This window comes from Diadema setosum, chromosome 5 (assembly GCF_964275005.1).
Source record: "Diadema setosum chromosome 5, eeDiaSeto1, whole genome shotgun sequence".
NCBI classification, from domain to species: domain Eukaryota; kingdom Metazoa; phylum Echinodermata; class Echinoidea; order Diadematoida; family Diadematidae; genus Diadema; species Diadema setosum.
The window spans coordinates 15,298,509-15,326,324 of NC_092689.1; the positions used below are offsets into that span (position 1 = coordinate 15,298,509).

At 38.8% G+C, this 27,816-nt stretch overlaps 2 protein-coding genes across 2 annotated transcripts; both read left to right on the plus strand.

Annotated features, from left to right (window-relative positions):
• The first annotated feature begins 911 nt into the window (after positions 1-911).
• Positions 912-5,722, plus strand: LOC140228552 (uncharacterized). Its single transcript, XM_072308785.1, has 3 exons — positions 912-1,680; positions 3,161-3,417; positions 5,558-5,722. Exons 1-3 carry the CDS (start codon positions 912-914, stop codon positions 5,720-5,722), a joined length of 1,191 nt encoding a protein of 396 aa, XP_072164886.1.
• Positions 5,723-22,379: 16,657 nt separating this feature from the next.
• On the plus strand, positions 22,380-24,501 carry LOC140229132 (uncharacterized). The gene has a single exon (XM_072309397.1). The coding sequence runs from the start codon at positions 22,381-22,383 to the stop codon at positions 23,791-23,793; it is 1,413 nt and encodes a 470-aa protein (XP_072165498.1). The 5' UTR covers position 22,380; the 3' UTR covers positions 23,794-24,501.
• Positions 24,502-27,816: the final 3,315 nt, after the last annotated feature.

Here is a 27,816-nt window from a genome sequence, read left to right on the forward strand (position 1 = left end):
AGCCTGTGCCGATGTTCAACACCGGCATTGAAAGTACAACGAGAAGATTTTGCCGATTTTGAGGCTGAGCCTTTGTATGAAATCCGTTGAGAAGAAGATAGCGTCCATCCGTATTTTTGTCAATGTTGTTGAAAGCGATATTGTGATTGACAGTGACTGCCACGTCTTCTTCTTTTGATGTGCTTCACTGACAAAGTGCCCCAGAAGAATGTCTGGATGAAGCATGCATGATTTGAAAAGATACCATACTTTCTCCTGAAACAAGGGGTTTGCATTATACTGACACGAACTCGCACTGACGCAAAACACAAAAATAGCGATTTTCCATTTTCTTTCTTTTTTTTTAATATAGCCAAGTCTCTGATTTCACTTTGCGAGAATGATATGGATTTTTTTTTTCAAAGAATTTCAAACGATCTGCAGGTTTCACTACAAAGAAATATATGTGCACTTAATTTAAAAGTTTGCTTTCAGTTCAAGAAAAGCTTCCCATTACCGTATTCGATATTCGGCTCTCTTTCAGTTGGCAGTAAGTAGTCACTTCCCGTTGTAAAGTCACATTAAATTAGTTATGTGTGTCAGAACCATTCGTATGTCAGGGCAGTATGTAATATTCTATGCTCATTTGTAGTCTTTTTATATGTTCTTTTTTTCTGAAGGTAAAAGATGGATATTGAAAGTCACGTGATAGTGCACTTGGCAAAATGTTGACAAAGAAACTCATAAAGGTTAACTCCGCCCATGGTATGCAAATCTTCAATTATTATGCCAACCTACTCGCAAGGGCGCGAGGTAAAAAGAATCTGTCCTGTTCCTCACACTAATTTCCCATGTGTACACGACTTCATATCAGCTAATTTTCCTATTCATTACAACAATTTGACTGTAGACTCAGCACGTCGGTGTAAACGATGCATCGGTTCGTTCGACTTGTGGTCGGCATTGGTTCCCCTTTGTTGGGTGTTCCGGGAAATGTCCTGATTTTCCTCGTTTTCGCCCGTCGTCGTCAGAAAAATGCGGGCGACATCGCCATTATGGCCCTCGCCATCGACGATCTGATTTCGTCGATGTTCAACGCCCTGAAGGTGGCCGTTTTCTTTTCGGGCGTCAGCGACGTCTACTGCATCATCGAGATGGTTAGTCTCCGCTCTGGCGTCTTGGCCGCGGCTTTCCTCACGGTCACCATAGCCGTTTACCGCTTCAGAGCCGTCGTCACGCCATTCTCTCGTCCGACTTCGCTCAGGTCAGCGGCGTGTGTCTCCCTGGGGTGTCTAGCGTCGGCGTTCGTCTTCAACTCGCCCGCCATCCTGTTGAATCGCGCCGTCGAGAGGGAAGGTAATATCATGTGTGTGGCGTTCGGCGACATGGCCTGGGTCGGCATCACCTACTCGTGGTCGCAGACAGCCGTCTTCTCCCTCTCATCTCTCATATCGTCCCTCCTGTACTTTAAGATCTTCCGGGTCATCCGGGGGCAGCAGGTGGTCCGACGGGAACTCACCAGCGGGCATCTTGCGAGGAAAGACACACTGCCAGCCGTGTACCAGATCTCTTCAACCGTTGCCGCTGATCACAAATCTGTCATCAAAATAACCGATTCTGTTGACAACACTGGTGCAGGTTCATCGTTCAAGCTTTCAACCTACTCTACAAATAAGGATTGCATTCGAGGCAATCAAACAGGTTGGTAAAACTACCAGACTGGAAAAAAAATAGGACCAGTGGAAATGTTTTGTAAATCAAAACAAAGGTACACTTCGTGGTCACGCATTTCTCCTGTCTGTCTGTCTGTCTGTCAGTCGGTCGGTCTTTTTATCTCTCTCTCCATCTCCCTTTCTCTAATCGATATCTCCTTCACTTTCCCTGCATTACATACAAATGTGGGAGATATATATATATATATATATATATATATATATATATATATATATATTTCTTTTTTGTTATGTAGGGCTACCGTTTCAATGCCATGCAATCAGTATGCCATTAGGTCATTGATAGTCTTTATAAATTTTCTTTTGAAACACGAAAAGTCAAAGTCCGAATTTGGTTTAGGGTGAAACTAATAAAAAAAAATACAAATATGAACAGACAAGATGTAAATGGAAATACATAAACAATAAAATAATTACCAAATCATCAAGTTCCCGCCATTTTTCTTCCCACTGACAACATCTAATTTTCACCCGTCTCTAAAAACAAACAACAAACAAAAGCCTGTCTGATTTACCGTCAATACCTAGATATCTGAAGTATTCACTGAGAGCATCTCCTCAAAATTTAGTAGGTAGATATTAGGATGAGAAATAATGTGAAGGGAAACTGTAATTTCGATGCCATTCTGTGACCCAAATAATAATTTCCTATTACATGACTGTATTTGCTTAAAGTATAATAGGGGATACCTTTTACAGACCTCCCAAAATGCAGCAAAACATTAAATATGAACCTCAGGGGACTTGTTTAGGCCACTGCTGAGAAATTTGGAAGTCAACAGTTATCTACAATTTGAATAATGCACAAAACTCAACTACTCAGTAGTTCTGTGTGTCAGCCACACATAAGCCTTTTTGTCGCAGTCTTCTGTATTTTTTTTTTATATATCTATAAACACAAATCTAAAAGTATAAGAGCTGATGTAATAACATATAGAGTGTGTGGCAAGAATGTATATAGAAATGTTTGTAAGTTTTCATGAACTTTCTTCACAAAATATACATGATGGACACACATGCAGTGCATGGGTCTGCAAAGGTAGCCTAGTAATGTACTGGAATTTACGGTGAGCCCCGAAAAAAAAAATTCAATTCAAAATCTAATGGTCAATAAAAATGTACTAAATGTTACCTTCCACTTTCAATACTTTATGGGAGTTTCTAAAATGATACTCTCAACATACCACTGTATTTATACAACTCTTCATTTAAGGGATGCAAATGGGATTCCCTACCTTTAACTCGCAAGGGCGACGAACTGTCCACTAATTTGCGCTTCGTTGTGACAGAAAAACAATAACAATACTCCCAAACACTTTCCTCTTGGCCTCACTCAATTGATATTTTCATCTTGTATCAATCCTTTGACATAATATCATACACAGTTTGTCACTTCTGCCGTAGACTTTTAAACTCAAATTCTGTCATTTACACTCCCACGTGATCAGAGGGGACAAAACCTGATGACCGGGGTAATTCCACATTGCTGGAACCAGCAAATGACGAAGCAGTGGAGGGCGCCACGGGAGAAACCACGGCAACGACAGCAGATCAACCTACTGCTCGGAAGATACCGTCGCAGACGACCTCGAGAAAGAAGGACAGCTACGACCACCGTACGACCCTGATGCTGCTCATCGTCTGTATCGTGTTCTTCCTCTCCTGGCTGCCGAGTGTCGTCTTTGACGTATACTCCGTCCGGGAGGTAATGCATCTCCAAACATGACTGTGTTCAACGTCGACACGATTGAATTGCATGCATGGCTAGACAAATTGAAAGTTTGACCCTGGCCCTGTTTCATAAAGCTGTCCATAAAGTTACGCATGACTTTGCGAACGACTGGAACATAAAATGCCAATATGTGTGGCCATTTTTTTTTTCTCTTTACGTTTTAACAAAGTACGACTGTATGTCAATATTTCGTCTATGCTGTTGTTGTTGTTTTAAAGAAAGAAGAGAAAAAAAGAAAATTGGGGCCCTATACATCAAATAATTTGCCCCAGACAGTAGTAATATAACACACACAAAAAAAAAAACAACGTAGAGATATTAAACAAGAATATTAAATAAACCATGATGTCTCCACAAGGGAGCTCATATTGTCTCCACGAGGGAGCTCATAATGGTCGTCTCCGCAACGGAGATCATACAGTCTCCACGAGGGAGCTCATATAAAAAATACAACTATTAGATATTAATCATTATTCGAGTAATATTATCCAAAACCAAAAATAATTATCATGTCTCAAAAAAGATATCATTATAAAGGTGACAATATCTACGTTGATGAATACCTCATATTCTTTACGCAAATTCGACTAACTATATAACACACGCGCGCGTGTATCGCACACTAACTCACCCACACACACACACTCAAACATACACATACACACTCAACCACGCACACACATACTAATATCAAGGGTCAGCCTAAATGAAATATAGCACTTGAAATAAAGCACGCACACATTCATTACATAATAGAGAAAATTACTATAACTGTATCATTATTTCATGGGAAATAAAAAAGGATATAACAATAGATATACAGTGTATATAATACAGAGCTCTAGGCATCATAATGATTCGGGGCAAAACCAGAGGCGTTTATACAGCAAAGCAGTTTTGCAGCAAAACAATAGAGAAATATTGTGCAAATATTGTGGTGGTTTCAATGATGTATGGGTATACCTGCGGGCTTCAAGCCGAAAGAGAAAGTGGAAATTCAGTGGCAGAAAGTGGGAGTCATACAACATTCTTCATTTCGTCTATGCATTTGGGGTAAAAATACACTTTCATCCAAAAACGTGTATTAAAATGTAAGAATACTCATTATCATCTGCAAATGTCAACTTTAGCTATTTGAATTAACAATGATTAGGAAGCCCATTTGGCTTGCCGTATGTAAGTCATTCTTAAAGTCTTGCATAACTTTACTAACAGAATTACGAAATACTTATTTGTTGATACTACTGACATGAGAAGAAGAATGAAATTCGACGCACCTTGCAGAATTTGGAAAAAAAAGACACATTTAAAGGTAGTATGTATATCCCTCCTGAAAACGAAACGAAAATTTGCGTGGTTGAAGAATAATGTCTCACAACATCGTGCATGAAGGGTATGAAACCTTAAGGCAATACACCGCAGCGTAAAAAAAAAAATGAAATAAAAATCTACCCGAAGTCACTAGAGAAAATTGTCCTGAGAATAACGCGTATAATTTTTCGGGGTCCGAATAAATGCACTATATTAGTACAGTACTAGCTGTTTCCATCCTCAATCATCAAGGATTTTCCAGTTTTATCATTCTGAGGAAATGTCAGCATTATATTTGATGTTTTATAATTATATTTATCCAACAGAAAGGTAATAAAATGCGAAACATATGCATCAATAAAATCATGTCTTGATAAAATTTGTGGGCAATCAATCTAGATCGTAAACTTTTTATACAATATAAATGAATGAATGAATAGAAATAATGCATACTTTGCAATGGTGAAAAGAAATAATATCAATGGAAAAGAGTGATCTACTGAAAAGCGGAGCTTGTAAAACTTAAATCACTCGAAAATGAAATGCCAAAATTATATTACAAATCCAAATTTGTCTATTTACAGTTAGAGCATATTACAGATATGCATATTTTGCAGATAAATCACATTATATTTTGTACTTTTCATGGTTACAAAAAAGGACACACGAACTTTAAGAGCATATAGTACATCGAGTATAAGATATCATTTTTTTTTAATCTTACTTCATTAATTAATTTAATTCACACGTGTTTTGAGACTATTCTGTGTTTCTTTTCTGTTGTTAATCCTAACGCATATAGGGTAGTGGATCCTTATCTTTCCATGATCAGCATCCTCTTCCGGCCATGCTAGTGTACGCTGTAACTCAGATCAAGTACATCAACCACATCATCAACGTATTCATCTACGCCTTCGTCAACCGACGGTTCCGGAAGGAATGTATACAGCTATTGTCCTGCAAGTAGAAATACGTCACCTCTCAAATTAAAGCCACCAAAAAAAAAAAATGATATTGATGCACGCTCAGATACCCGACTTTGCTTCGATGTGATGTGCCATACGCCTCTTCACACCACAGTAAGAGGACACCATTCTGAAGCCCTTATATATTGGAGTTCTTTGAAACAACACATTCGGCGCCCAACGTGTACCAAAGCTTGTATCGACCATTTCCGGTTTTCAACCGGTCATACAAAATGCATCCGTTGAGAAATTGAGGTGCTAAGTACATGTTCTTTAACAAGTTTTCTGGAGGACTTTACGAGGACAAAAGTGAATAACTTTCAACTATTGAAATAAAACCCAACAACCAACAACTGCAAACGAAATATGGTAATAACACAAAATCGTTACTAACAAAAACTTTGGGTTTTGTCTAACATGGGTAGGAATGAAAAAATAAGACATGTAGTATCGAAAAACAAAAATCTTATTGTCTTTAAAGACAAGTGAGAATAAAAAAGGAGAACTAATCAGTTTTGATCTGAATCACTATAAAGTTTCTAACAGCCAAAGATGGTCGCGGTGTGTCTAGAAACTGTCTGTTTCGCGGCTCAATCTGATCGAATGAAAAATAAAATAAAAAACATAATTTAGAAAAACGGAGAAATTAATATCTTTGCACGATTTATACGCTTATTTCAGAGAAATTTACCTTGAACTCGATATAAAATCATAATCAAATAATGATCATTTCATTTCAATGTTTTCTGTGCATATTTAGTACAAGAATATCACTTTTGACGTGTGCACAATAGAAAACATTATTATATATATAATAAATTGGGTTTATTTGTTAATATTTGTGATTTGTTATAACTTTTAGAAATCACACATGGTAATGTGGGAAATGCTGAAGAAAATGAGCGGACGTTTTACATTTTGGAATTTTCAGTGTCTCTTGAATGAAAATTATTACCACTGATTACAATGTAACAAAAGTCAAACTCTGTCATCTTCAAAAGACAAAGTTTCATTAAAGTACTCAGGGAGAATTCGACTTCATTCACCATGCGTTTGTTCTTACGATCAAAGTGAAATCAATCAGTGAATATAGGTTTTCCCGGCCAATTTCGCACTTTTGTCAGTCCATTTGATAAAAGGTTCATTCAATTTAGCGAAAACCCTCGTCACTCAGTCTGCACATTTTGTCATTCAAAATTGCAATTTGTTCGTTCAATTTAGCATTTCGATCAATGAAATTCGCACATGTGCCTTTAGAATTCGTAAAACGGGCATTCAAATTGGCACGTGCTCTTCAGTCATTCAAATTCGCCAGCACTGGCGGAAAAATAATGGTATTTCAGTCATTCAATTTCGCGTATGGGCAGTCAAATTCCAAACATTATTCATTCAAATTGGCGTAATGTTATTTCTATTTTGAAAAGGTGAGAACCGTGATTTATACGTATTTAAATGTGAATTTTTGTTTCATCCACACATAGTATATGGTATGTAGTAAAGGTATCTTTGACCCTAAATAACTCAAGTTTGTTGTTCTGTAACGCCCCTCTTCTTTCATACATGTTATCAGAACTATACATGCAACAGTACCATATAGATTCACTTCACTTTCTCATGTCCGGTCATGGCACCACGAGTTAGATACAGGCGTATCTCTCAAGAAGACAGGGAAAGAATCATAGAAGCATTTGAGGGTAATAACCTTGACAAATTGATTGCTAGAGCTGATCCAAGAACTTTATTCCTAATGATGATTAACGCAATATATCACCCACCAAATGAAAATAATGAAACATGCAGATGAAAGAAATAATCACGATGTAAATTGAAACCTCCTTCTCCCAATTAATGTCAAAACAAACTTAAGATTAATTTATCTGTGAATGAAATAATGCTATCGAACATTATAAACACATACACATATTTTGAAAGTACTGTTGCAAAGGTGATATCAGAATAAAGAATGAATACGAAAATATTAAATGTTAAGATGCTTGCAAACAATTCCTATGATGAATGAAAATGGAAAAAAAATAATAGAAGCATAAACGTGTCTGCTAAATTGACTGCAGTAAATGCCAAATTGGATGCCCAAGAATGAATTCGAATGAACGAGTGCAGCGTATACGTAATCACGTGACTATATCATGCTAAATTGAATTAACGATTTGCGAAATGGTGCTTGCTTTACGAATTTGAACTGAAAAAGTGCTGATTCGAATGATGTTAAAGGTAATTTGAATGCTCCAAAATGAATTTCAACGATAAGATTATAAAATTGAAATACCGAACATGCCATCCAAGCTAAATTGTGCTAAATTGAATGCAGCAATTAGAAATTGGCCGGGAAAACCTATATTATGTACGATGTATATATATTATTTTAAAATAATCTTTGTAAAGATGCAGTATTTTCTTTTGTATGTTTGTGTGTGTTTGTGAGTGTATATTTAAAGAGACGTGATATGAATTATTATGTGTCACCTTCAGGGGATATATCAGACTTCTGACACTAACGTTTTTTCTATTTTTCCTCCTTAGTACGACAGGTACAGACGAGAAAAAAAAATTGTTTTTTCTTGCCAGATTGATTTATACATTCAATAACAAAATGACTGCCAAAGCACTTCGTTTTCAACTGTCTTGGATTGATATCTTGGATTGGTATAATATACCGAATGTCCATGCCACTTTGTTGCTATAGCTGTGACCTGAATATTTATCATATACCACATACTTTCCTCTTCTATGTTCATTTATTGTGTATAAAAGAAACATATTGAATTATTTACGTGCACCCTTCGGAAGATAAAGGAAAAAATATTTGAATACGTATTTAGGGAATTTGAATTGAAAAAGGATTTATTCTTATCTGGGAATATTACCTAATAAAGCATACTGTTATCTAGTGGTTGCAAATTATGTAGAAATATATACTTACCCGTCCTGTTTGGTGATTTTCAAATCCCCTCACACATAGGAAATACACATCCAACCTCAAAACTTTCCTGCCCAGACAGAGAGAAAGTGTGTGTGTGTGTGTGTGTGTGTGAGAGAGAGAGAGAGAGAGAGAGAGAGAGAGACGGATATGCCCTGATGCACCCTCTTCTGTTGATTGTTATCATTGAACTTTGTATGAAGCTAATGTGTACAGGCTTATATCTATATCTAGGCCTACATAATTACAATCAATCTCTCTCTCTCTCTCTCTCTCTCTCTCTCTCGCTCTCTCTCTCTCTCTCTCTCTCTCTCTATATATATATATATATATATATATATATATATACATTTATACATCTATATTTAGAAAGTGGCTGTCACCTAACTGATTAAACCAAGTTTCTCTTACGGTAATTATTCCATTCATTGAAAATATTAATTGCCTATATTAAAATGTCTGTTCCCAGGGTTCTCAAGATGTTTTCATGACAATCTTAAGAGTATGAAAATTACCGCATCACCGTATTTCAATCAAACCCGCTGCAAAACAACCGCAAACTTGTTGATACCCAAGACCTCACAGTTGCTTCGCGATTTGAGTGCTGCTAGCGATGAGTGTATTTCTCCAAAATATGTCGAAGATATATTAAACCCAAATGATTTGCAGGTAATATACCGACAGCCGCACCAGTTCCCGTCGAGGTAGAATGACAGATTGCGCGGATGAGTGATTGTCGATCATTTTGGCTCCTCCCCCCGGCGACGACGCGAGTTTGAATTGGATCTATGAAAACAAACAAGGTGAAGTGCTTCGTGCTCAGATGGCGCGAGAATACGACTATGGAGCTGTGTGGCGCGAGTCAACGTCAGACGACAAGTTCGACATCTGGGGACGACAGCCAAGATTTTCTATCGATATTTGATATCTGGCGCCATCGACTCTCCATAGTGTGGTGTTATCTTGGCATTCACCGATGTGACGATAAGAAAAGGGCTTTCACCTGTCAACTCGTTGGAAATTGGTGTCCATAGTGGTATATACTGTAGTAGATGAACGGTAAAATCTCTGGACTCTTTGTCACGTGATCACGAGTTCGAATCCCGTCCAATGCGATCGTCCGTTAGCGAAGTGTATGTTTTAACCACAATCTCCCTGCGGACCAGGCTTAGAAGGGGTATAGGCCTACTTGGCTATCATGCGGTAATGATAGAGACAAGATCCTCAGCTGCAACAGTCAAGGTGCTAGCACTGAGGAGGTAACCCTGGGTAAATAATATCATTAGCATCATTTTCTTTGCAAACTACATTAACACAAAGCATTCGATAGCTTGGTTTTGATTGAGGAGGCCAATCGTTAATCGCTAAGATTATCTTTCATGATGTTGCATATTGCGGAATATCTCCCTATCATTATAGAAATGGTTAATAAGATAAATTTGCAAAATGTTTGCAATTATTTCGTTTCACAAAAACTGCTATAAACGATAATGATCAAAATATTTCTATGACGTAAGACATGAATTCATGTGGCAATACATGACTTTATAAACTGCTCTGGCTTTCACCACAGGCAGGTTGCTTTATAATATCTCAATTTACAATTACAATTCACAATGTGATTATGAAGTAAATAATAAGTGATCAAAGCTGCATTTGAAAGCTATTTGATATCTGACACAAGTCTACATTAAACTTTAAGAAGCGTCAATGCCATGAAACATGTGGGTTTACTGAAATTAAAGCCTTATTAATGAATAGATTTTATCATCAGTAATGTTTCAACAGATATATTGCTAATAACGTGGCAGATGCTTCTAACTTCATTCCGCCATGATGACCCAATACTATAGTATAGTCAGCAGTCACATCCTACGTCACTCATCTCTTCAAATATTTCAATTTAGCCCTTTCTGTGCCAGGAACTTTGAAAAATGTGTACAACGCTATGGGGTTTTCTCTGCCAATCGGTATACTCAGAGCACAAGAAGGGTTAATGAGGGTGTCCATGACAATACCATAGCTAGTAGTCTATGATGTCTGCTATGGTCTGATAAAATATTGGGTTACTATAGGACCCAGGTAGGGCCGGAGGTGTGACTGCATCTTCAGGTGATAAACAAAAGGGATCGTGTAATTTTGGTTGAGACCTAACGCCGGGTTTCTAACTTTTGTGTGTGTGTGTGTGTGTGTGTGTGTGTGTGTGTGTGTGTGTGTGAGAGATAATGAGAAACCTCGTTTAGAATGTGAAAGAGGATGTATTCAAATTCTAAGAGGAATTCAACGTTTATTTGATGAAAATTGGTTTTGAAATGGCCGAGATATCCAAAACAGAGCAATCCCTATAAAAGGTGGGACCCACCTTTTATTAAGATCGCATTGTTTTACTTTGTTTTTGGATGTCTCAGCCATTCCAAAACCGATTTTCATCGAATAAACTCTGAATTCCTCTTAGAATGGTATGCTCTGCACTATTTCATAAGTAGTTTCTTGGTATCTTACAAAAAGTTAAAAGCCCAATCCTCACCTCATCCAATACTATACCATCTCTTTAATCATTACGACTATACGTAACTTGAATATACTTTTCATGTTATTAGTTGATTTGAGAGGTTGAAGAGTGTAAGGTTTATTTTCGATTACAAAAAAAAAACAGCAACAACAACACCATACAATGACACTCAATGAAGATTTTGACTTCTTCCTCATGTTTTGGTGTTCTTTCTGTAACTGAAGTAAACTTGAGATATGTTTATTTCCCACTGAAATCATTAATATCATGGTATTCTTCAATGAGGTTGGGAAAATAAGCGTTTCAAACAGTCAACCGTTGCAAGTGCTAGACTACAGGCCTTGTCTTGCTCAGCTCTTTCATCACATCTCTTTCACTGCATGTATCAATCTGTGTCTATACAAAGACACTGCATCTATATTCAACTTTCGTTTCCCAAAGAACAACAACGCCGTTGGAAATTTTGGGCGTGTAACAAGACCGCCACCTCATTTGTTTAGGACCGCCTATTCTTGAATGATTGGCAGTTTTACCCATCATATGTGACAATAATTGACTGGTTACGTTCCCTTTCATATCAACAGGTACGCAATTCAAACCATAGTCTCGAGACCAATATGACTAGAATAATGATGATAATAATCATCATCATCATTGCAGTGCCATCTGTTTGTAAAGAGACTGTTAAGAACAGATGATTTTGAATCGGTTGTAATCAATATTAGAAAAGGCGTGTTACAATAATTGTAGATTTGTTACATCGATTTTATATCATTGACCTTTGCTGCATAATCTGTGTTACCTGAGTCTGACAGGTAAGACTACGTCGCTCGTCTACCGGTATACAGTGAGCGGCCCACTCGTGCGATGTCCATATATGACCAGTGGAGTTTGCATACATTAGCCTGTCTCTCTAGCCCCGCCGGGCATGCCTTGCATAACTACCTCTCTGATCGCAGCCTTTCCCGCGCTCGCTCAAAGAACTTTTCTCCCGTGACGTCTGTATGCGAGGGGTGGTCTGAATTCGCTGCTCCTCCGACGTAACGGCGTGAGGTGACGGACCTCTGATTACGACCAAATTGGAAACCAGCGGCGTGAAGACGGAATCAGTGAAAATACCAGCGTTTCATTGGTATACAGGAAGTAGATCAAATCGATTTGTTGGGCCCGTATCCCGTTAGGGGGGACAGCCACACTTTTCCGCAGCCTAGACATACCGTCTCACTACTGGTAAGTCGCAATTTTCTTGTTTCATAAAATCACTCTTTTCCCCATTGATCATCTGCAATATAGGAGCTATTGTGTTTAATGGCGTCACGTAAAATGTGCATTGTTACCGTTTTAAAAGAGTGAGCGTCGTGATTTTACTGGTGATCTGACGCTGATGTGAAACTAGCGCGACACACGGGGCTCCCTGTGTGTTGGTTAGCCAGGGGTTTGTTTACGGTCAAACACTCAGATTGAAACTCTTTCCCAGATGATCGGCGAAAGTCTATGACGTCACTCAATAGCGCCGGATGACCAATGGGTAATCTTCTCTCGTCTTGTTGTAAAATTTGCATCAGTGCCAATGTGTGCAGTATTGAAAACGAGGTATTTCAGGTAATATGCATTGATCATACGAAGTCAATCTTTTATTCTACGACCAAGATAAGTTTAAAAACCGACAAAATAATTTGTGATGAGATGATGAGACGTTTATCCCTATTTACCCAAAATAAGCAAGATTCTATGTATTCGATATAATGTTGAGCAAATGTTCCATAGTTTGATAAACAACAGATGCACCTCATTAAGCTCACGTGCTGCCAATTATCTGATTAAGTAATACATCATGCTGCTATCACTGATATGGGTTTACTTGCGCATTCAAACCATTTTTTGCTCATTTTATGTAATTATATTCTATCAATTATCATGTCTTACTTCCCTAATTTTCTTCCGTCGAAAATTATCACTGAAGTTTTCGTAAAAACATATTTACTAGGACAATAACCTTTAAAGGGAAGGTTCAGATGATGAATGCAAAATCTGAAGGTAGACATCATGTATATCTGCGATATCTTATTTGGGAGAAAGATAATGATTTATAGTTTGTGAACACCTCATGGACGGATGTCATTTGCTGGAGACATCTTGATATCAATGAGCTACGATAAGAGTGGCATCTGCATCTTGTAGTAGAAATTCTTTACTGCATCTTCATCGTATCCTATCACAAACGACATGGGGCAGATTTTCACCGAGGAACAAGATTGCAAAGTAGTTTTCTTCTCTCTGTTTAATTTCAATCCCAGCATTGTCGTCTACAGGTCTCTTACAGCAAGAGATTGACCTTTAGAAGTAACGATGTTAATGACAATGTAACGTAGAGATGTTTTGGCTTTTCATAGTTTGTCTTTTGTATAAGCACCCCTTGTAATTCAAATAGGCCTACCCTCTGACTGTACCCACTTATTCAAAATGTTGTTAGTTGTTTCACTTTTGGTCTATATTGCATGCACTCAAACCAACGAATGCGCATAATAATGTGCCAAATGGTATTCCGGTCTTCTGGAAAAAAATTTACTTGTATTGATGTTTTATTGTTTTGTCTTGTTTTTGGTGTATGTGTACTGGCAACTTTCTGTCAATAACACAATAATAGCGTATATTTTGTGTGTTTGTTTTTGAGAAGGGGGTTCGGGTGGGGTTGAGGGTCAAGTGTTATTGCTTTGTATTCTATTAAAGAGTAAGTCACTCCGCACATCTGATGCCCACATCCTACTAAGTATGTGGTGTGTGTATAATTATAGTAACAGCACCTAGTCCTATTACATTGCCCGAGGCAAAGACTGTCTGTCCAACATTCGGTGAACAAAGAAACGGCGATCAGCAGACAAATATATCCCTTTGACCTTTCCTTCTCTGATATGGGCGGAGCATAACAATCGGCAATCCAGATGATGTCACTTGCAAATGTCATCGGATATCCCCGGCTTTTCACTTCCCACATTAGTTGTGCGCCTAACATCAGTTGGCTATTAATCAACGTTTTCAGTCATGTATGTTTAATTCGCTCACAGATTAGTGATGATCTGGCGATAAAATGGATTAGGGAGCTTATATTTAGGGCTATTGCTACAACACGCTTTCCAAACCATTGGTATTCAGTGCAATATCGTGTTACATGTATAACAAACTTAACGTATCATGCATAAATGCATATACATGTATACACAAAATGTTTTCATTGGCTAATAAGTATTATTCTTTACTCAAGTTTTCAACGTCCTACATACGCCTCCTTCAGGTTATTGTGTCAAAACTCCAGAAGAAGGCGTGGACGCCGAAAATATGAGTCGAATAAGCATATGTATGTATATATAAATAGGCCAAAAATGTATTAATAGTAAATGTTTGTTTTTCTTTTTCTTTGAAGCCATTACGTGAAATCTCAACGAACTCTCATACACATGCACACATACATACACAAACAAACAAACAAACAAACACACACACAGACACACACACACACACACACATATATATATATATATATATACACATATACATAGGCCTATATTCTATATTAGTCATGTAATACAGCGTATATACAAAGTATGATATGACCTATATCATATCTTATTAGTTATTGCTCCCCTGATATAGAGACTGATTCATCCTTCATTGTAAAAGACACTCCATCATCCCCTTCTCTCAGGAATGTGAATAGAGGATGAAGCTCTACCTACACCCCCTCCCAACCCCCACAATGATCCCTTCCCCACCCTCCTTCCATGCAGTCTAACCGAGACGGCAAGCAAAACGCAATGCGCTTGCACGTGGAGCATGTGTTTCACTCCACAGACACTAGTGAACGGGACGTCGTTACTTATCAGATCGGTGGATATATGCGTATGTTAGTAGGATTTTATGGGGTCTTTTGTAAGGTATATTCACTTCGATCATTTTCATGTTTACTAAGCAGGTGATATCAAGGCCCGTTTGACTCCTGAATACATGTAGTGCATGTAGGATGGGATACATTGGTTATAAAGTCCTCCATTATTATTTCAACCATTTCTGTTCCACACATTTTTACAGAAATAGTTTGACTTTTTCCTGGAATAGGGGATTATGTCCAAGACTGATTATTTTGGGTTTTCTCGTACTTGGCAATTTCTCGACGGTGATGGACATTGATGGAATATATAGAGCTGTAGGAAGTATCACGTATAATGTTGTGTATACGAAGTGTAAAAGAATAGTAGTGTCTCAACAGGCAACATTACTGTCTTTTAGACCATAGACGCATAAAGAAAACTCATATAAAGTAAAGTAACACTCTATTCGTTGAGTTGAATTGAGTTTCCGAAGTATATTCGGAACCCACCGAGCTATAAAGCCCCTTGCTATTTGACAATTATATTTGTCTATGATTTCGATGAGTCGTACATTTTCTTTGACAATTTAATGGATCTTCAGACGAGTGTCATGTTGTGAAAAAAGTTTCTTGCCATAAAATAAAATGATGTACTACTTGTATCTTCGACAAGCGTGTACCTCACCTTAATGTCAGGTTGGGTGACTGGCATAGTTTTGACTCCGTGACGGATCGGAGTTATACGTATAAAACGTCACCAATCCGCCAACCAGGTCCCTGGATGTGCTCCCCCACCTTTCCAAAAGGGTTCAGTTCGAAATACTAAACTGCCATTTCTGTTTGTACTCGAGGGCCAGATGTGCGAGTATTGATTCCACATTGCCAATGGTACATGGCAACAAGGAGTCAGCACAGCTGAACTTAGAGCCACAGGGTCCAGACGACATTCCCCCAACACAAACTGGGTCTGCATCGAATCGACTGCACTGTCGGATGCGTGTGCGAGCGTCCGCCCCGCACGTAACGGACAGTCAAGCACCGCCCCGGAATGCGCTAGAGAAACATGTTGGTGGGGCGGCGGTGCTGAGCTGAGGGAAGGGGACAGATTAAAGAGCTATCAGTTTTCGTATTTTTAGGATACCCTCGCAAAGTATCACCTACGTAAAACGTGCATTCAAAGGTTAAATGATCCCAGTTCCTCGGGCCTTCTTCGCACAATGAATCTAATCAGACCCTCTGAACGACATTACCACAAGAAACCAGTTATCACCGCGCATATTTCGGATTTTTGTATACAAATCACAACGCTAATTACACGAACCACCAGTTTTCTTCAAGCTCGCATTCAAGCCCAGGTTAATCACCAGTACCAGGTAACCACATACTTCGATAAAGATGTTAAACTATAATCAGCATTGCGCAGGTCATTCGTCACGCGCTCGTCACATCATTATCAGTCTTAGGAAAGCATGTAACTGGAAACAATATCACGTTAATATTTTGACATTGTTTCTGTGAGCACTACTTCTCATACCGTAATGTATTTTATGATTTTCTATGTGTAAACTGTCTAAATCAGTTTAGTGTATCAAATTAGAATCGTCATCGGAGTCAAACAAGCAAATGTGAAATCATTCTTCTCATTTAATATGATTATATACTTTAGCTTGTAAAATTCTTAATTTCAAATGAATTTGAAATAGATTTTGAGGTCTAGTCATTGATGTTTCAGAGGATTGCATAATCAAACTAAGATTTCATAAGATTCTATTGTTCATTCAATAACATGTCCTTGAAAGATTCAAAACGGGTCACAAGTGCAAAATGTAAAATGTGGTTTGGACAGGTGAAGCACAGGCCTATACTATTGTGTCAAGGTCACTCGTCATGCGCATTTATTGTTTGATCTATTACACAGATTAAATATGTGTCAATTCGGAAGATATTATCACTATGTAAGAGAAACTTCATAAAAGAGGGCCTATAACGCATGCAGTTCTAAAGACGATATTTCTTTCTCTCAGTGCGAAACCAATGGGTAATTTCTGCCCTCAAACATGGCGCATGTTATTCCCTATCTTGCCAATATCAATCTAAAATGGCGACATGATGACTAGGGCACAGGGGAGATGGTTACTATTGAGTCTGCCTTTAAAGTGCCCTGGATACTGCCGGCTGGTAAATACCTCATTGCAGCCACGATCAACCGCAGAGACAATTTGGTATTATTGCTCAGCTTCTTTGAGCAGATTGTCTGCGGAATGTCTTCGTGGCGATTACAGATAAAGAAGTATTGGTGTGTGTCCTCGCGCACGAGTGTGATATACATGAAGAGTTTGTTTGCAAAAACCGATAAGTCCATATTTGCCAAATGGAGATATTTGCGATTAAAGATCAAGAAAAATAAAGAGAATAATAAGAAATTGTTTGCTTCTTTTGACCATAACTTCAAAAATATACCTCTATATGTAGTGACCAATATATCATTTAAAAGGTATTATTTTGTACTTTATGACAGAGATCGCACTTCAAAATCTTCAAAAATGGACTTATCGGTTTTTGCAAACAAACCCTTCACATGTATGTATAACCCATGTGATTGTGTGTGTATGTATTTGAGATAACCTCACAGCAATAAACGGAAGAACCTATAAATGCGATTTGTATGAGATGCATATGGCGCTGGCTCCTTGGTTTCTTCATTGTTAGAAATCACAATGTTTTCAGGGTGTGATTCAGTCAATTCTGAGGACTTATCCAGTCGAGGGGATGTTTCTTTTTAGGTGTTTCTTTCCCATTTATTCTTGAAACGGGTTTGTGCAGCGAAGCAGTCGAATTCTTCACTGTTATTCATTTATCTATTTATCTATCTATCGATCTTTTTGTGTATCTCTTATTTATTTTATATACTTTATATTCTTCTCTCACTCTTTCTTGGTAATATGGCGATCTATCTAATCCATTCATTTATTGTGTATTCATTTATTAATGCATTTTCCGTGGGACCTCTAAATGAGATATTCAAATCTCATGTTCCTTAATTCTTACTACTCTTCCAACACTTAAAACCAAGCTGCATACATATGATATTAGTTACGTTGCCGCTTCATGGAGCATGCCCGTTGCGAGTTTTTGGTGACGAGAAAATCTTTGTTATATAAGAATGTAGGTAGAGTGCCAATCAAGTCTATTTCCCCATACCTGTGATTTTGTCTTCAAACACCATTATGCAAACCTTCGTGCCGTAACAATCTTTATCCTCGCCGTTAACAATCTCATTGATTCTTGGGAAAAAAGTCTGGCTTGATTCTTGAAGGTTTTTGTCATCAAGAAAATGAGTAATGCTTATACGTTTTTCTTCACTCACGTGGTAAAACGTAGATTTGTCAGCACGTGGTGAAGTAGATTTGCACAAAAAACAACAACACAGGAACAGCACACTCCACATTTCTCATCGTACTGCATAGTTCTGAAACAAACTGCTAAATATACGGAACGTGGGCAAGATGTCTCATCCGTCATGCATTAAAAATACTGGAAGGTTAACAGCTGGTAATAACCACGTGTGCATGCAACCTTGAAATGAAACGGTACTGTCAGGATTGAAAGCAACGTCCATCAGTATCCAAGTGTCATAAAACAATATCAATAACAAACAAACAAACAAAGTAGAAGAAAATCTAAAAAACTAAAAACATGGCATCGTAACTTTGGCATAAGCGTAAATGCTTAAATTGGCGTTTTATTATAAGTAAAGCAAAATTTCTTTCCGGTACGATCATCTTCCTTAGATCTGAACTCCTCTAGAATAGCTTAGAGAGTTTAGAATGAGACCATTTAGTATTAACGAGGATGATGAATACTAGAGCAAGGCAATGTCATCACGATCATGTCATCTTTCTTTTTTCATGATGATACCAGAATTGATAATGACGACTAAAATCTTCACTTTTTTGATGTTGTCGCCATCGTCGTTGTTATTACCATTAAAAACTGAGTTAGTACAATGCAGGCTTCAGAACATGACAATAGATAACTGCGTTCGTGCACACGTTAAAAGGTCATCTACACGGTAAGAGATACTAAGTGACCGACTCGGCACGCGAGCTCACCGACACACGCCCTACTTACACCCTCCATGATGAGCGAAGTAGGAGGATGCGAAACCCAAGCGCATTAACCTTGCCTGGCAAAACGTGCGATACAGAAATAATAATCCCTATAGATGATAACAGGATACTAACCGTTCACCTCCAATGTGTGAGCATGCTTTTTTATACTACTTAGTTATGATCAGAGTAGAACAACTAAAGCAGATATTATCTTCCTTTGGCTGCCCCGGTGGCTGGCATGCCCCGGAAGAGACTGCCGCTTTCGCGAGAAGAGAACCCGATTGTTCGCTCATATAGTGCTCGGAGTTTTGTTTATAGGTGCAGTTTTGCGCTCTGCCCGCTAAGTAAGATACAACTTGTATTACAGTAAATCAAAGTAAATGTAACAAATATAATCTTAAACTTGTATTCCAGTGGCATCATTTTGCTTTTTACCTCTTAGATTTTTTTAACATTTTTGTGAGCATTCCGCAAAGAAAGAAGAAATAATTTGGCATATACCGTTATCAGTATTATGAGTATTACTGTCACTAATTTGAATATCATCGTGAGAATTGTAAAATTTTAGATGGAATTGCTTTCTTTTCATAATCGTTATTTAACTTTAATAAGATAAATATTAATAAGGGATTATTTTCACCTTTAATAACTTGAGAAGGTGAAAGTGCATCGTGATATCATTTATTTGGAGGGAACGACAAGAGAGTCAAAATCGTGGAAGACTCAAGCAACGACAGAGTGTATTGTTATCTGCAATATTAAATGATAGGACCAATTTATGGATATCAAGTTCTATTTAGTATTTGGATGTGAACGTAAAGGTTCCTTTCTAACTGTAACCGTAGAGTCTTGTTATAAAAGATGCACTTCTGTGGCCTTTAATTTTCAACTCATTGAAACTTTTATTTTACATCACAAGGAGCAGAGTTATAGACCATACATATAGGAAAATGAATCTGTTTGCTTATTTATCGTTATTCTTTATGATACAATGTGACAGACTGACATTTCTTCTGAAATCATTGTCGTCTTAGGTGAATTACTGACAACATTAAAGTCCTTGATACTATCACAGACGTTAGTGACGTAAAAAGATCTTTGAATGAGAACGATATCAGAGTTGGCTTTAACGAGTACAGTAATATCAAACAACAAGAATGGTTGAGGTTTCATCAAAATATAGGACACCAAGGAACCAAGGAAAAGTTGAAATTGAGGAATTCTAAAGTGGCACATATGTATATTAAAACAGCAGTGATACAACATAGTGGTTACAGTTCTTTTCTTAGAAGGTTCGTTATTCCGAGGGTTCCTTTATCCGAAAATGAAATAATGTTCGTTATTCCGAACGCTTGTTAGTCCGAAAATGAATGAAAAAAAAAATCCGGAGGTGTATTGTAGTTCTTCTTTTCATTTTCAGATTAACGAACCATCGAAATGACGAACTTATTTCAATATCGGATTAATGCATTTTCGGAATAACGACCTTCAGAATCACGCCACAAAATCGTTTGGATTAAAAAAAAAACGATTAACGAACATCCAGGTAGAGGAAATTTGTGTTTTTTGGAATTACGAACCTTCGGAACAACAAACCTTATCTCTTTTTTCTTTTTTTTTTATTACGAACCTTCGGAACAACAAACCTTATCTCTTTTTTTTTTCGGATAAACGAACATAGGTATAGGGAATTTGTGCTTTTCGGAATTACGACCCTTTGAAATAACGAACATTATTTCATTTTTGTATTAACAAAACTTTGGAATAAAGAACATCACATATTCTGGGTAACCGCATATGCAAATTACATGAGATGACGTTGTCCGTTGTCACGGCCTCAAAAGTTTACCATTTACTTTTAAAGAATCTTCACTAGGTCCTCATCCCCCCCCCCCCCGACTATCTAGGCAAATATAATTATATCACACGTATCACTTTTGTTGCGTATACAGATACCCTACTGCAATGACGGCCGTAAGGTAGAAAGGTTGTACAAAACATCGTCCAAAAACTTTATTTTTATCTTTTTGACTCCGATCGAAGGGAGAATTGTGACTTGTTAACACCCCAAAAGCCACGATGTCCCGTTAACATGAAAAAGTCTGAAAATCCCTAGCCTTTATATTCGATTTTAATAAAACCTATTCTATTTCTTTTTTTATCTACTCGTTTTAACAATGTCAACTGTAACATGATTCACGATTGCACTTGGGCAATAGACGACGCAGATTCATGATTGTAGCTTAATGTCATGGTATGCAGAAGAATCAGTGAAGCCCTTGTTATGAACGAACAACATTCAGTAAAACAAAAATCTTTCCTTTTGGTACATCATGGTGGATACATTGTTCAATAGAATTACGCACCGATTATCCAACGACTTTCTTGAACATTGAGGAACAAAAACTGGACCATTAAAAGATGGTGTAAGAGTAGTCGTATATACTTTGACTAGTTAATATGCCAAATACAAAGGGAAAAGGACCAGAGATATAAGTAGTGAAAAGTGAGCAAAGAAATTGGGATTCGATATAGGATTCGAATCCGAGACCTCCAGATCTCAGCTTTTTTGCTCATTTTCATTATATCATAATGTATTTTTGGTCAGTTTCCCTTTGTGTGAATTTATTACAAATTCAAAAACCTGCAGCACTTTGTTGGTCCCTCCCATTTATCTCCAAGTTGACTTCTATCCTCCGGATTTATGTCGGGTTTATGCAAGCTTCTGACCATAATAAAATGTGATCATTGAGGATTAAAGGGCTTCTGGGAAGAACACCGTGCCGGGGCTTTCAATAGTCCGTACGAGCATCGGTCTAGCAATCCGAAGGTCTAGGGTTCGAATCCCATTGTATCCCATGGAATCTCATTTTCTTTGCTCTTTTTTTTTTTTTTTGCATATACAATGTAGTCTAATACTAAATAGACTTGAGTAATGGAATGTTTGCAATTACCATGAGTTTGATAAATCATTGTGCATTGGCCATGTTAAACGAAGGGACTGTGCCTTTGTTTTGATTATCCTGGTTCTTTTCACCTTTGCAGAAACCTGTGCACAGTGCATGATCGATGAATGATGTTGATTTAAACTTATCATGGTGTCTCTTTCGATTTTCTTGACTCCAGGTTCAACCCGGATTATCACCGGTATAGAGAGACACGAGTCATAGACGAACCAGAGGAGGAGGTCCCATGGTTACACCACGCCCCTCGTCCAACCATCTGACGGGTAGATGTATAGATCACACGTAGATGCACACGCTCGTAGTATAGAGGAACTGACAGGGGAGCATCCGTACAGGGGCAAGTCTATGTACATAGAGAACCAGATAAACCGGACAGGTATCATAGACGACTACCAGCTGAAAACTCGACGTCAGCGAAACCCGTTCGAACAGCGACCCGTCACCGTACATTGGGATAATCTTCCTCAAAATACGATGAGTGGCAATTACGCATCCTCTTGGCATCAACCTCGCGAACAGCACGCCGTTGGCGCTCACGTCGTGTACAGTGCCAATCAGAAGATGCAACAGCAGCAGGCATACTCGCAACAGCGTTCGCAGCCCCACCCATCTGGGAGGAGGCCAATTGGAAGGTATGGCAGCCGCCCTGCTTCCGATAGCGTGGAACTGCTCGGTGGTGGACAACAGGCCTATAAACCGGGTGGAAATAGAGCTGCAAATATGTTCAAGAAGGCGAGGGAACACACCGATAAGTATGCGGTAGATGATGATGCAGTCACTCCTCAATCGGTTCAGAAAGCCAGGGCTGGAGCTCCAGATTATGAACCTCCCCTCTCGACATCAAAAGGACGGCCTCAGGCAAGACCGGCTGCGAGACCAGCTGCAAAGCCCGTCAGTCGACCAGCGCCTGCTTCTCCACAGCCACAACAGCAATACGCCCATGGGTACGGCACGGCGCCACAGGCTACAGCTCAGCACCAGCAGTCGATGAAGAGGCAGCCATCACAACCAAGCCCACAACCACAATCCCCATACGCGAGCGACTACGGCAAACCTGCCCAGACGCACACCGTCAATCCACCCACTCCCAAGGGACCCCAGTACCAGACACGGGCGGCTCCATCCAGGGGTCAACAGTCGGCATCTATAGGATGCAACTGGAACGACTCTCCAACCAAGCGCTTCCACAGTGGTGTGCAACCTTACGAAGTAAACTACAACCGAAGTGCCCAGGGCTGGCAATCTTCCTACAAGGATACGCTTGGCGACATGGATGACAACTACGATCCATTCGCGCCGAGATCGCCACCCAGATACAGCTCAGCTCCAAAGCTCGACCTGACGAAGAACCAAGCCGCCAAGCAGAGGACGGCATACACCAACAAGAACCAGCGCGCTAAAGGCTGGAAAACCGTCGGGCTTGAAGAACAAGACGCAGAAGAGCTGTTCAACCCTCATCGTCCTTCCATGTCCAGCCTGTCTTCGGCATTTGAAGAGCCACGACCAACCTATGGGAGCCAGCAGAGAGCAGCTCAACCCAGGGCCTCGCAACCACGCCAGGCACAGTATCAGCAGGGGCCTCCTCAGCAACGGCCTCCCCAGCAGAGGATGTCTTCTGCGGCGAATTACGCGGCGGGTACCGGCAGCTGGGGTGGCATGTTGGAGTCCGATGACTTATGACTCGAACCGCGACCAAGCCAATCACTGTCTCTGGTCCCGGTGGGTAACGCATCCAGAGAAAAGGGTGGCGTCGCCAGGCGACAGTCACCCGTAGGGGATAGGGTGGTACGACACTCACCTTCGGGGAGCTGGGCGGGGCATCCCTCGCCGTCGGGAAGTGGGGCGGGGCAACAAGGGCGTGTTCGAGAAACTAGATTAGTTCGACACACAAGTTGGCCGGGTTACACTCCACGCCCACAGAGTAACTTATCTCTTCGTATTTCGTTGGGCGTTTCTCCGACAGGTGTAAATAGTATTTCAATTAATCTATAAAACAACCTCTAGATTCTTAGTGAATCTGAAGTAGCGTATGAACATCTATCTGCTCCAGCTAGAGTACAACAAAGAAATTAGGTTTTGTATTGAAATTTCTGTTGATGTTTTGAAGACTTTCAGTTGCCGAAAAGCGATGTCGGTTTGAAAATCCAATCAAAATGCATGCATCATTGTTTTATCAGCATGTTTGTTATTCATTGTGACATACATTTTTTTTTTTATGTTTTACGCTTCAAATGAAGTCAATTCAAACAGGCGATTCATGGTTAATGCATGCTCGAGACAAAATGTTAATACAGATACGTATTGTACATTGGACAGTCGTTGCAAAACGGCTGAGTGAATTATTGTACAAATTTGTAAGATGTGTGAATGACATATTCTCATTATCATCAATGCTTGTAAAATGCGGGGTCTGGTGTCTATGTGTGTGTGTGTGTGGGGGGGGGGGGATGGAGCAGCAAGATTTTTATTTTACCAAAGTCTTGAGTATGGATTGTAACACGGACAGTGTACCATATTTGACTGCTTATAATAGTTAAAAAGAAATATGATTGTTCGGCGTCGATACGTGGGCAGGCAGAGTTACCCATCTTCTGAGATCGTGCTAAATGATGCTTGCAAGAATGTACTATTCGTTCTACAAGATGTCGTTAAAGAACCATCAGCAATAACAATTCACACCGATCTCATTCACAAAACATCCTGCTGTATGGCCATGAAAACGTACGATATTCATTTCTAGAAGAACAAACATGTACAGCTGAGCTGCACCATCGACGATTAGGTCTACACAATAAAAACTCGGGCTCTTCCAGTTCGTATAAATAGAATATAGTTTGTGGAATATTCATTCGCACTGACTCCAGTTATGATTCGTTATTGTCGATTCAACTCTTGTAGATATTGTGCAGTTCGCGATATCCTATGTGGTAGAGATTTTCCTTAAAATCTTCTACAACAGTTCTTTAAGACTTTAGGAGTGACGTATTGTTCTGAAAGTGTGAGCAAACGTTTTGAAAACAAACAAAAAAAATCCTGAAATGTTTAGTTTCGTTTATTCTTTTTGTTTCTTATGATTTGAGATTAATGTAAATAGTGTTATTCTCTTATAGCAGGTAATGTGAGTGAAGGCATGACTCTTTTATTCTTTGATCTTATTCGTCTTAAGGAGGACTTAATGAGTTTTGTTTGTTAAAGGAAAGACGAATATTCATCAGTATATGTACTTGTGTGTGTGGGAGTGAGGGTATTCTCTGTGTGTGTTATTTTATGAAGTATGATCATGAGCTACTTTCGGGGTATTTTTTTTTTCAGTCATTAGTAAAATTGAAGTTCGTTTCTGTACGTAATTGGCGAGCTTCAATGCGAACGCTAAGACGACGCAGCCTCCCCCGGTTGGACAATGCAAACAGCTGTCTGGCGCATGTGCAGAACTCCATTTTCCCCTCATTAATGTCGTCTTGGCGTTTGCGTCGCAGATTTAAACTCGCTAGTATTGTAATGAAGGACGAGAAACATTACTTGTGATGTCAATGTACATGAAATATCTCGACTTCCGTTTAGACAAATGCGTTATTGTATTCACGTTGGAATCTAGTAAATTGTTGGATGGTTCTTCAATGCGATTACGAAACAGTTTAAAATATGTCAGTTTGCAAAGGGTACACAAAATGAATGCAGAACCCTATATGTTCCACAATTCATTATACACGACTTACGTTGGAGGTTCTATCAGGAAGGCAGATATCCTTTAAGATATCATTGGGTGAGACTGTATCTATATAATTGCAACGACTGGCTAACTGTAATTATCAAGAATCCTCTGTTTGATTTGAGGAAACTGAGAAATCGATTGTTGTAAGAGAAATCAGTCTCTGTAATTTCTGTGAAGTGCCCGAGAGCAGCTGCGAATTAGATGGAAGAGACCCTGCTGCTATAGGGAGTACAGTATTAATTTGAGTACAGAGACGATAATCGAAAAAGAAATGAAGATTCGCCTCACACAGATCTTGGCCCTCACACCCTGTTCGCCTTTTATCAAATTACATAAATGCACGCACACAGCAAAGTAGCTATGTTACTGAAGAGTAGATTTTACGTAGGGGACTCATGTAATTGACCTTCGTTGCTTTCCCAACAGCTGTGTTACTACTTCCAGGGCGCAGGAGGACTAATGAACGATTCATCGGAGGCCTTTCGCTGATCCCTAGCTTGTTAACAAGCTTTCTGTTCGAAATACTATGCCTTTTCCCTCCATCTCTATCTCCCTATCTCTTTCTTTCTCTTTCATTTTCACCCATTTTCTTTTTTTTTCTTCTTTCGCCACGCCTTAACAGCGAGCGGGGTATAGCGGGCGCTCTTTAGCCCGATCACGTACGATCTCGGTTGATTTGAGTTGCTGATTAACATCCAAGATCAGTTCAGCTGTGTGCTACACAAGAGCTTTCTCATACCTTAGATGTGCTATGCTTTACAAGCACGGTACTTATAGGTCTTATGCAACAGCTAGAAAAAACGAATAAAGAAAATGAAAAAGTGGACCTTAACATCGCAGTCTAAATGAGTTTATTGTTTGTGAGACGTGTGCGGCCCGGTGAAATAAGACAAATAGTGATGACATTGTGATTTGAGTTCACTATATTATGATGTCTGATGTATTAATTGTTGTTGCTGTCCACTATAGTAAGATCTTGTGCTGGAAGTGTATTATACGCACAAAAGGAAAATCAAAGGCAGTACCGACCTAGGATTGGAGACCCCTGCCTTCTACTTACCGGGCAGCTCCCAGTGTGATTTATGATTAACAAGTCTTCAGGAAGACATGTTACATAGATGAGGAAAGTTAATTTTGCACTCATTTATCACTTGGTCCACTATAATACAAGTTGAGCAGGGGATCTTACTGACAGTATCAGCAAATAAAAGTATATACATATATATTGTGTGTATAGAATTACAGCCTTTTTCAGCTATTGGGGAAATGCCTCAGAAATTGTAGCTTGGAGGAACTTTGATTAAAACAAAAATGCTAATTTCACATAATATAAATGATAATTTCATCATGACAATCTAAGTATAACTTAGTATAACTTCATTATAATTATATAATTTGTATATCTTTTTTAATCTGTTCTTAAACTGAAACTTCAAAATTAAAATCTGTATGTGCTCACACATGCATGATTTACCATCAGATTCTAAATTGTAACAAAACATAATTCTTGAGGAAGAAAAATGAGAAGTGCTTACCTTCCCTCTGTAACCCGTTTCTCAAGCACACCCAAAATGCGCTAAAGTTTTTTTTTAATGGATCAATGGTACTGTCTGGCGGGCACAGATACTACGCCCTCTGAAGTCTACTTCAGCATAGTCGCTGAAGAACTGTCATATAAATACCCCCCCCCCCCCCCAAAAAAAAAAGAAAACCAAAGAAGAAGAAAAGAATCCCTTCGTACCACCTTGTCATCAGACATAAATTCCCCCAGAGTTCAGTTTTACTATATTTTAATAATTGACATTCTGCAAGTTATATTTCATGTCATATTTTCACCAAGAGATTACATTCTTCTGATGCCTACAGCACTGAGGGAAAATCTTGTCTCGAGGGGAAAATAAAATTGCCAAGAGAAATTCAAGTGTTACGGTACGCTAAACATATATATATGTATGTATGTATATCACATATATATAAACATATATATATAT

What these genes read in the sequence shown, in the direction of transcription:
- LOC140229132 (XM_072309397.1), top strand. Translation starts at nt 22,381, where the DNA reads ATGTATAGATCACACGTAGATGCACACGCTCGTAGTATAGAGGAACTG.
- LOC140228552 (XM_072308785.1), top strand. Translation starts at nt 912, where the DNA reads ATGCATCGGTTCGTTCGACTTGTGGTCGGCATTGGTTCCCCTTTGTTG. An exon ending in CATTCGAGGCAATCAAACAG is followed by an intron (nt 1,681 to 3,160) that starts GTTGGTAAAACT and finishes CCACGTGATCAG; the next exon opens with AGGGGACAAAACCTGATGAC. An exon ending in ACGTATACTCCGTCCGGGAG is followed by an intron (nt 3,418 to 5,557) that starts GTAATGCATCTC and finishes TAACGCATATAG; the next exon opens with GGTAGTGGATCCTTATCTTT.